General features: G+C 39.1%; 1 protein-coding gene across 3 annotated transcripts in view; it reads left to right on the top strand.

Moving 5' to 3' along the window:
- Positions 1–7,704, top strand: part of LOC132884263 (membrane-spanning 4-domains subfamily A member 4D-like) — a 34,196-nt gene extending 26,492 nt beyond the window's left edge. For all 3 annotated transcript variants that reach the window (XM_060918089.1, XM_060918091.1, XM_060918090.1), the window contains 3 exons: positions 4,558–4,707; positions 6,403–6,510; positions 7,262–7,704. In XM_060918089.1, coding sequence (XP_060774072.1) covers positions 4,558–4,707; positions 6,403–6,510; positions 7,262–7,456 — 453 coding nt within the window. In that variant the 3' untranslated portion in view covers positions 7,457–7,704. The remainder of the gene's footprint in view (positions 1–4,557; positions 4,708–6,402; positions 6,511–7,261) is intronic.
- Positions 7,705–11,929: the final 4,225 nt, after the last annotated feature.

Genomic DNA, 11,929 nt, shown 5'->3' on the forward strand with positions numbered 1-11,929 from the left:
TTTCAACACAAGAAGATAAACTTCATATCTTCTGGCCAATGTGTGATTTACTTTTTATTATATCGACACAAACAAAAAGTACCCGAATTTATCAAAACGATTCATCACTTTCCTCACAAGTAACACACACACACACACACACATATATATATATATATATATATATATATATATATATATATATATATATATATATATATATATATATATAATCAGTTTGTAATGTGAGCAAGAAACCTGAAAGTGTAAACCCTTCTTTGCTGAAGTGTGGGTGGACTTGGAGGAAGAAATCGGACCAGGCTACACAACCGGACATAGAACAGATATGGGTGAAGAACTTATCTGACAGGGTACTCACCCAACCAGAGAAAGATGTTCTATCCAAGGGACTTAACTTTGCAGTTTCACCAGAGTGGATACCAGTGGTAGACCTCATCACAGCCACAGACTCAGCCATCAGAAACAACAATCTGACCAACACAGAGGCAGAACAACTTAGACTGAAGATATCAGCTGCTTTGTCAAGTGCGAAAGCACCCCCTCCAACCTCACCATCCAAGAAAGGAGGGCTCTTACATTGCTTCAAAGAGACCAGAACATCACCATCCTTCCTGCTGACAAAGGGAGATGCACAGTGTTGCTAAACACAGCGGACTACCACTCCAGGATGACAAGTCTCCTCAGCGACACTACCACCTATGAAACCTTGAGGCGGGACCCCACAAGTGGTTACAAAAAGAAAGTTGTTAGCTGCCTGCAACAACTAGAAAAGGACCAAGCCATCAACCGATCTCTGTACTACAGATTGTACCCTGGGGAAGCCGTTCCTCTCATATATGGACTCCCCAAGATTCACAAGGAAGGAGCTCCACTCAGACCTATCATCAGCAGTATAAACTTTGTTACTTACAACATTGCCAACACCTAGCCACCATCCTCACTCCTCTCGTTGGGAATACACCACATCACATCAAAAACTCCCAAGATTTTGCTACTAAAGTTGCAGACCTCAAACTAGACTCAGATGAAACCATGGTTTCCTACGATGTCACTTCTCTGTTCACCTGCATTCCCACCACAGAAGCAGTTGAATCTGTTAGAAAATGACTCCTTCGAGACAGCACCTTATTGGCTAGAACGAACCTCACCACGGACCAGATTTGCACCCTGCTTGACCTCTGCCTGACTACCACTTATTTCCAGTTTAATGAAAGTTTCTACAGACAGAAGCATGGATGTGCCATGGGCTCACCGGTATCCCCTATTGTGGCCAACCTTTACATGGAGGAAGTGGAACATAAAGCTTGACCACTTTTTCAGGAGTTGCTCCCAGCCACTGGTTCAGATATGTGGATGACACCTGGGTTAAAATCAAAACCCATGAGGTGGAAGCCTTCTCTAAGCACATCAATGCAGTGGATATTAACATCAACTTCACTCGGGAGGACGTCAGTGGGAATAATCTAGCCTTCTTGGATTGTGATGTACACATTAGACAAGACAGAAGCCTGAGCATCGAGGTCTACCGCAAACCCACACACACAGACCAGTACCTACTCTTTGACTCTCACCACCCACTGGAACACAAATTGGGGGTCATTAGGACCTTGCAACACAGGGCTCAGAATATCCCAACAACGATAGAGGGAAAAGAGAAGGAGCAGAATCACATCAAGAAAGCACTTCAGAACTGCAGGTATCCCAACTGGTCTTTCCTCAAGAGCAGAAAAAGGAACAGAACAGACAAGGAGGATAACAGGAACAAATGCAAGAACATTGTCATTCCCTACATTTCTGGTCTATCTGAGAAACTCAGGAGGATCTTCTACAAACACAACATTCCGGTACATTTCAGACCCAGTAACACCCTGAAGCAGAAACTGGTCCACCCTAAGGACAGAATAGCCAGACACAAACAGGACAACGTAGTGTATACCATTCAGTGCAGTGAGGATTGCACAGACTCGTATATTGGGGAGACAAAACAACTGCTTCACAGGTGCATGGCTCAACACAGGAGAGCCAGTTCCTCAGGCCAGGACTCTGCTGTCTATCTTCATCTTAACAACAAAGGACACTCATTTCAGGATTGCAACATATGCATTTTAGCCAGAGAGGATCGTTGGTATGAGCGAGGAGTGAAAGAAGCCATTTTTGTCAACCTGGAACGGCCATCACTGAACAGAGGTGGGGGTCTAACACATCATTTATCAGCCACCTACAATGCAGTCCTTGGCACACTTCCCAGACAACTGAATGCACACCAAAACCCAGCTGTTTTCAGTCAGTGCGTTTACATGCACATAGAGAAATTCAAATTTCTGTCGTTGCTCAACTGAAATTGAAGTTCTAAATGCCATGGATACACCTTAGCTAGGCTGAAATCGAACCGAACTTGATTTCTTGTAATCGAGCTACACAACCTAGATTATGCGATTTTAGCCGAGCTACTTAGTGCATGTATACCCTATCGAGTTACGTAGTCGAGCTACTTACTTCAGCACTTCCCCTTCCGGAAGTGACAAGTGACGAGACCACAAGCGGGAAACACAACAGCCTCGGTCAGCATGACAACGAATCATGACAACGGCATGAATCTTTTCTTTTTGTGGCATTGTTTGCACTGTTAAAATTTAGCTCACTTACTGTATCACCAAATACATCTGTACAGCTGTTGCATAGCTGTGAATTGTGTACATAAACAAGTAATTGTATTTGTGTGTGTGTGTGTGTGTGTGTGTGTGTGTGTATACAGTATATATATATATATATATATATATATATATATATATATATAATGTCCAACATCTGAAGAATGTCAATCAAAACAATTGAACTTTTTTGTGTGTTTATTAAGACATAAGTTAAATTGTAAGCAAAAAAAAAATTTTTTGTAAGCAAAAAATGGACTTTAGAAAAATATACAATTGTGCAAAATAAGTTGTCTTACAAAACAGTGGTCTGCGCACGACAGTTTGTAGCCATACAGTCTGTTCGAGCAAGCCTAACAGCTTGAGCACGGAACTTGTGAACACGGAACTGCCAGTGTTGCCAGATTGGGAGGTTTTAAGTGCATTTTGGCGGATTTGAACATGTTTTGGGCTGGAAAACGTCAGCAGTATCTGGCAACACTGCTGATAACTTTGTGTATACTCTTGAATAGCTCTTCTTCATGATGACAACCGGACGTGTACCAACACGATGGGGCGTGTATTACCACCTGTGGCTCGGGTGCACAATGTACCTCACACAATAGCTCAATTTCCTTGTGTGCATGTAGGATTGGATTTCTCTGGCACCCCTGCTGGGACCCTTAGCTCGATTACCGACAGAAGCTCGATTTCGATGTGCATGTAAACGCACTGAGTGACTCACAGGAGGACAGAGAGAATCAGCATTCCATTGATCACCCTAACGGGCAATCCATTGATCATCCTAATGACTCTCGAGGCCGTTCACAACCAGCCCCCAGTGACCCACACCAACAGGATGACTCAACAACACCTTAGATGAGCTTTTCATCCATGAGAGGATAAATACTTGATGCTCCCTACTAATCAGACAGAACTGAAGAAGCCTTTCGGATGAGAGGTGAAAGGTCTTCAAGAATCTTCAAGCAAGTCCAGTTGCTCACTTTTTCCACCCACAGTTTACCATGACCTAGATGACTGAGAATCTTCACAGACTTCTTTCCTGAAGGTGTCAGAAAGCCTAATGTTACAGCTTTCTTCTAACTGTTAAAGCGCTGACACTGGAGACTCCTTCCAGATATGTGAAATAAACATCTCCTTATAGAAAACACCTAACCAATTCTCACCCACCAGCTAAGTCTGTCCATTTACCAGCATGGGAGGATGGATCCAGTACCTTTTTGAACTGCTTTCTGGTAGAAAAGCTTTATCTGCCCTATTCTACATGGCTAGTTTCTCTGTGAGTGACAGACGAGAGAGAATATGCCCGTCCCACCCTGAGGGCACAGCCACATTTATGGTTTTCCATTGCCCCACTTAGGAACCTCAATTTTTTTTTATTTGTTCTAAAACCATGGCATATGAGAACAGGAGCATTAAAGCTGTACTGCCTTTCAGATTTTTTAAGTGTAGGTCATAAAAAGAATTTTCCTGACACCCATTTATTTTTGTTTAGTGACCAAAAGATACTGAATTCGAATCACAGACTTCCAATTTTATTAGTTTTTTTTTTTAATAGAACAATGAATGAATTAAGAGCCACGTGGCCCTAAATTCTCCGCTATTTTTTCCTGCTTCAAGTATTGAAGATACTACATCATGCATCACGTGGTGGGCTTTCCCTGTTCAGGCAAGGCATTGTGGGATACAAATTTGAAACAGGAGAGAAAATGGAGGATGTGAGTGTGCGAATGAAACGTGAAAGACCGATTACAGTAACGGAAAGAGAAAACAATTGGTCAGTCCTTCTGAGCAATCAGAATCCAGAATTGAGGAGCTCTCTGGTATAATCTGATTTACCGTGAAGTTTGATGACAGAGTAACTCTCCTGTTATACATTACTGTTTTCTGTTTCCTCTCTTGTTAGGTGAAAGCATCGTTGGTGATGAATGTGTTCAGTGCTCTGGTTGCAGGAATCACACTCATTCTGTTAATAATAGACATGATATTCTTCATGGACCGGTGTTACTACTCTGATTACAATGGATATCCCAGCTGTAATTCCATCAGGCATCTGGTTTGTATCTCACTATTGACAAAGCACTTTCTTGTGATTTGTTTAAGTTATTGGTAAATCCTACTATTTCACCAAGTCCCCAAATCACATGATGAATTTTTGTTCTTGCATTCCCACTAACCCGAGACATGCTGATGTTTTTGTTTGTTATTTTGTTTGTAAGATGTCCTTCATTTTTATCAACCTCAAATCAGAAAAATTTGGGACGGTACGTCGAAACTGAAAACAACGATTTGTAAATAATCTTTGATGCGTATTGCACTCAAAATAATCCAACAGCACATTATTCAATGTTTTACATCATGAATTTTATTGTTTTTTCAAAATAGATTTTGAAAATTTCATGTTTGATTCTTGTGAAACATTTAAAAAAAAGTTGGGATGGTGAATTATTTACCACTTTATAATGCTGTATGGGTCATTGTTATACTTTTTGTCTGAAAATTCTCCACACATTCTCTATTGGGGACAGAGGGGACACACCCACTTCTTCCACAGCCACGCCTTTGTAATGTGTGCAGAATGTGGTTTTGCGTTGTCTTGCTGAAAATCTCAGTGTACTTTTCTGCATTAATGACAATCAAAGAAGTGTGAGTTCCCTTTGCCAAGGGCACTGACCCAACCTCATACCCTTACACACCCTGGCTTTTGGACTTGTTCATAGTAACAGTCTGGATGGTCCTTTTCATCTTCAGAGCACAATGAATCCATTTCTTTCAAAAAAAGATCTGGAATACTGATTCATCTGACCACAATACATGTTTCCACTGTATGATGGTCCATCCCAGATGTCTCCGAGCCCAGAGAAGTCGATGGCACTTCTGGACACAGTTAACATAAGGATTCCTTTTTGCACAGTAAAGTTTTAACTGGTGTTTGTGGCTGTAACTCCATATTGTAGCTTGATAAAGGTTTTTCAAAGTAATCCTGAGCCCATGTGGTTCTATCAGCTATAGATAAATTCCTGATGCAGGGAGGGATCGAAGGTCACGGGGGTTCAGATTAGGCTTGAGCCCTTTCCCCTTTAAACACTGAAATTCCTCCAGATTTCTTGAATGGTTTAATGATATTATGCACCGTAGAGGGTGAAATATCCAAATCCCTTCTTATCTTTGAGGAACATTGTTTTTAAACATTTCAATTATTTTCTCATGCATTTGGTGATAAACTAGAGATCCTCAGCCCATCTTTACTCCTCAAAGACTTGGCCTTTCCTGGAGACTGATTTTGACATCACCTATTTCAAATCACATCATTATTTAATTGTTTTACCTCATTACTTGCCCTAAATTGCCCCGTCTCAACTTTTTTTGGAATGTTTTGTAGGCCTGAAACACAGGAATGGATGTATAGCAACAAATGAAATGAAGCTGACCAACAAAATGTGAAATATCTTGGGTTCATTCTGTCTGTAATAAAATACAAGTCGAAGTACATTTACAAAATCACTGCTTTTTTTTTTTTTGCATTTCCCATACTTTTACAACTTTTTTTTTTATTATTTGGGGTTGTGAATAGTGCTTTTAAAAGTGTTTGTTTGCATCTTGAAAAAAAATGTCCACTGTATTTTTTTTATCAGAATATTTCCTATTTCCCACATTATTATTATTATTATTATTATTATGCAAAACTACTTACGAACATATGCACTTGTTTACTTATTTACCTATCTATTTACTTGTTTGTCTGTAACAGCGGTATGGAATCTATGGAGTGCTCTTTGTATTCTCTCTACTTGAGTTAATCATTTCTATCTGCACTTCTGCCTTCGCCTGTAACACCACCTGCTGCACTCAAACTCGTGTGAGTATTATATATATATATATATATATATATATATATATATATATATATATATATATATATATATATATATATCATCTGTATGGTCGAGTTTTTTCTTATGAATAGCTTTTTGAGTTGTAACAGGTGAGTTTTCGAAACCCTATGTTTATCTCTGCCAACTTTGTTGGATGAGGTTATGTTTTTGGTCTCTGTTTGTTTTCAGTGTAACTCAAAAACTAGAACAGATTTGTATGAAGTTTAGTCAAAAGGTGATCCATGAGCCAAGGAACAATGGATTCAATTTTGATGCAAATCCGGATATGTATGCAGATCCAGGATTTTTTTTTTTTTTTTGTCTTCTCCAAACGTAACTCAAAACGTAGTGAATGGATTTGGATAAACTTTGGTAGACAGCTTTAGTATTATCCTTGGATCAAGTGATGTGATTTTGATGTTGATAACATGTGGCTTGGCAGAGGTTATAGACTCTACCAAGTGTCCTAGTTCAAACTGTTTTCTTCACAGGAGAGCACATCAACATCAAAACCATTTGTATTAATTTCGTAGTAGTCATAGAAAATAGTCAAACTCAGCCAGAAAATTGACTCAAGCATGTGTGTAACCTGATTCTGAAGATGTGAAACTTTTCCTGTCTAAATATTGTTGTAACCTTCAGACTCAATTCATGGACCATTATAACTTAAAGTGAACTTAAACAGATTGTGAATTATATTTGTGTCCTGATGGTCTTTCATGAAATCTGTTACAGCCAAGGTATGCACCGCCAATGAATGCACTACCGATGAATGCACAGCCGATGAATGCACAGCCGATGAATGCACCGCCGATGAATGCACAGCCAATGCATTCACCGCCGGTGTATTCACCGCCGATGTACAACCCTGACTTCTACAACCAACAGGTTCCACATCAATCATCTATGAACACCAACAAAAATTTCTAAAGTTATTTTCTGAAACTTTGCATACTTTTCCATTCAAATCCCTCTTCCTGATGTCTCTGTGTTCTCTTTAAGCTTTCCATCGTGTATCACATGTCTAAAAATGACCTGTGCAGAAATGAATGTCAAAGGAATGTTGACTTTTTTTAACCTGTATGATTAACTTTCATAAAAATTCTCTGACTCACTCTGTAACCGCTTATATCCATTCTTCTCTTTCTATGACACATGCGTCAGAGTGACGTGTCAAGTCATTGCATATAAAATAAAAAGGATTTGAATCGTACCACAGCACTCTTGAGTTTTGGATTGTGATTAGTCCAAAGGTGTTGATTAATTTTCTCAGCTGTGATAGTAGTGAAGCTGCACACCACAGGTTTTTATTACAGTTTATGGCAAAGACTAGTGAAAGAACAATTGTTGGAAATAAAGAAAAGAAGAATGAAATATCTTTAATTTTTCTTCTTCCTTTGATGTTGAAATGTTGAACATGTCACATGGGGAACGTTCCAAATATTTAATAGGGTTGTAGGTGCAATAGGCTTATCAAATCAGTCTCATGTAGAAAGGGATCAGTCTCATAAATTCATTAATCATTAATTCAAGTGTCTAATAGTTTATAGCTAAACTACTGAAATCACTGGAATTATTTGGTGGTGATGTTGCTATAGTTTATTGAGTATTGTAGCTCTAATGTAATATGTTTATTCTAGATCTATAACATTCATATAACAACCAAATGGGCGAAGGCAATTAGAATACTCGTTTGGCAGAGGTTGGCACTCAGTGGATGTTGTAGCAATAAACAGGACACAGTTTATTCCAAAGATACCATTTATTGAAATAGCTGACATGAATTAGCAAACTGATACTGAACAGATATAGCAACAACAGCAGCCAAGGAATAACTCAATATAAATGGTGATGCAATGCATACAAATAAGAATTAGTAGTGTAGATGATGATAACTAAGGCACTAATGGTGATCAGAAGTAATAAGCTATATGCCAGTGTTACAGTGTAGGGGTGAGTGGATGTTAAAATGTGAGAGGGAAATCACGTGCTTATGTGTGTCTGTGTGAGGGTGTGTGTATGAGTAGGTGTGTGTGTGTGAGAGTGTGTGTGTAAAAGTGTGTGCATGGAATGCGAATGGAATGCACGAGCCTTGTGCCATGCCCTGCCTAGAGGGGGATGGTCAACAAGGAGAGTGCGCAAAGGAGAGAGTGACAAACGATCTGTAGTTTAAACACTAGTCTCGGCTAGGCCTTAAACCCAACTTCTACTCAACCCTTAGCTACTCCTGAAATCCCAATGTTGAGAAGTGTAGTACGACGGAGGGAGTTAAAAAGAGAGAGAGAGAGCGCGCATGCACGATCTAACTAAATACAGATAGTAAACAAAGTAAATCAAACAACACGCGGTCTAAGACGGACTTTCATGTGAATCAAAATGCGTACATTTAAACCATAAATGAATTCAAATAAACAACACTCTTCACATTAACTAGCCACAACTAAGACTAACAATTGCCCAGATGCCAGCCTTACTTGGGATCGTTGTTGTTTGGCAACTGAAAGTGCGCCGTCTGTTATCCGAAGACAGCGTGGAGCGCAGGTCCAGGGAGAAAACAGTTCTGTTCCTTTCACTTTTACAGCTCGTCAGCTGAAGATCTTCAGTGTCCCGTTGGTCATCTGATGATCTGGAAGGAATCTTGTTTATAGTTCATCGACGTTGAGAAAGGGAAAAGGGATATGGTCGCCTTTTCTCTTTAAAATACTGCATGGGCTACAGTCACTAACCGGTTCAGTTATTATTGCAACTATGCAAAGATCAAATACATTGAACTTTGGCTAAAGGTCCGGTATCAATAGCTTGTTCTTTGTCCTTTGTTCTCCTGTAGCACAGATGCAACGACGTGTCTCTTTCATGTGTGGAAACCCATTGCCAGAGAGAAAGAATTTCGATTCCGCCACGGGTTTAAAGCACAGTCGTGACGTCACTGTATTTGGTATCCGGTATCATCTCTGTATCCAATACCATTACAGAGAATCAGAAGAATGGGCAGAGATAGAACATGGCATTGAGTACAGGGATTGGTGTGTTCAATGCTGTACAGTGAAAGGGGGAAGATGGTTACTATGGTTACGGCATGGCAGCCCCCCTTTACAGGGATGAGTGTGCTCAGGTCACGGGGCAGAATGAAGACAATAAAATGTACTTTATAAAACATGATCCTCTCCATCCGAGTGAAGGAGAGGAATAATTTTAAATCAGCTCTCGAATGATGGAAAGAAAATATCTCGTTTTTTGCATGTACTTTTCATGGCAATTATTTATTATTTAAAACTGGGAAAAACAAACAGAGGTAAATAAAATGTTCTTGAGCTTCCCTGATCGATTCCAACCAAGCAGCCGATTCATTTCAGTAACATATCAGGTGAAATTCAAATTCAATCCAAATTGCTTGAAATTGCTCTCGGTGAATTCAGAACATACTTTTTACAGAATTAAAATGTTTATCCATTCTTGAGATATTACAAATCAAAGATTGAAAAAAATAGCTTAATTTTTAGAAAACTGCTGTAATATTCTGTATGAGGATCACATGGTCCAAAATGGGCCTCATTACCCAATGAAATCAACATTTTTTTTCTTCATACCTTTTCTATTTTTCAAGATATTTACATAGAAATTAGCAGCACATAGATGGTTGTATACTGAATACAAAGTAAAAAAAAAAAAAAGTAAAAATTAATTATGCAAATTAGTATTTCATCAGTAATAATTATGTTAATTAGGTAAAACATTAAAATGGTATACTCAATAAAAAAGTAATAAAATATTATTTCTAATCCGCTCTTTGTGCTCTGTAGGCCTTTGTATTTCTCAGTAGGGCCGACTAGTGTTTATATGAAAGAATATATATGTTATTTACCAGCTGGGAGGTCTGTATCATGAAATATCGTAACTGAAGTCTTGAAAGTACTGAGCGAGGCCCTCTGGGCCGAGGTCAGTATTTAAGGCCGAGGTCACGGTATTTCACCATACGGACCGACCTTAAGCTGGTAAATAATATATTTATTTTTTTCTTTACCAAATTCTAACAGAAAATGAGAGCGCCCGAAAGGGAAAACCGAGCCGAGCATCCATTTTGAATCTTCATTCATGGCTGTAATGCAAATGGCTTCCTCCTCGGTATACAAGTGCACTTCCATGGCAGGAAAAAAACTACATTTTGCTGCCTATGTCGTCCCCTATTTATACAAAATTGAGTCATTCAGGATTCAGCCCTGTTTTTGCTCAGCGTTAGCAACAGTTACAGGTTTTTAGCTTTCTCCTGAAATATTTTCTTTTATTTCTTTTTCCTCAGGGTAGTAAAACTCGCTTTTGCTGTGAACACTGTCGTTATTGCTGTCCATGATGTAAAATTAATGCTATTCTCCTGAGAAATGCGAAAATAAATCTTGACAAAAATTGCTACTATGTTTGTTGTTGCTGTGAATGAGCGAGTCGCCAGAGGTCCGTATCCGGGGTCTGTAACCGGGGTCTGTATCATAGGATACAGACCCGCTCGCCAGCCAATCAGAGCGCAGGATTTGATGGAAGCCGGACCGCGAAAAAATAAAAATGATTATTTCAATTAATATTCACAGCTTTCAAGGTGAACCTCGAAAAAACTGTCTGATCCACATCCAGTAAACAATTCACATTAACTGAACTGAAACTGACTCTCACGTTTCTGATTTCTGTTTTTTTTAAATCTCATTCCAACCACTAAGATCTCAATATTTTTCATCAAAACAACTCCAGTTATATTCCAAAATAGTTATTTATTTACATTAATCAGTTTTAAAAATAAGTAGGTAAAGCTATGAAAACTCACTTCAAAATCTCCTGTGAATCAGAACATCAAAACTAGCAGAAGGAAAGTTTTGCTGAATCCTTCATCAGAAACAGTGAGAGTGAGAGAACATCGCTATAAAAGTGATCTGATTAATATTGACGAGTAATCCAGTGGGAAACCGATCAGAGGAGAGAGAGAGAGAGAGCCTGACCGCTTTCCCGTGACTCAAAAGAAAATCACTGGCAGTTTCCCAACGTCATGCGAGCAGAGTTTTTACTCTGTTGTCCTGACTTCAACCTGCCGTTACTCCCAAAGTACTGAACAGATCTTAACCAGATACATTTCTTTGCAAAGCAGAGATTATAAGCTTTTTAATGAGAGGATTCACGATAGAAAATATTCAAGAGTTAATCAATGACAGATTTAGAAACTTAGATGAGCGTCTGCATGGACAATTTTCACAGCATGGCCAGTGAGTGTCTGATACGCCTACTTTCAGCATGCCTACTAGTATTGGACATGTCCTTATTGTCGTTTTTTTTATCTTATATTGATCCTGATGATGATGATAATGATGAAGATGATGGTGGTGGTAGAGGTTCATCCAAACATAACTAGTGAGAGGAGGTCCA

This window comes from Neoarius graeffei, chromosome 4 (genome assembly GCF_027579695.1).
Source record: "Neoarius graeffei isolate fNeoGra1 chromosome 4, fNeoGra1.pri, whole genome shotgun sequence".
Taxonomy (NCBI): Eukaryota; Metazoa; Chordata; class Actinopteri; order Siluriformes; family Ariidae; genus Neoarius; species Neoarius graeffei.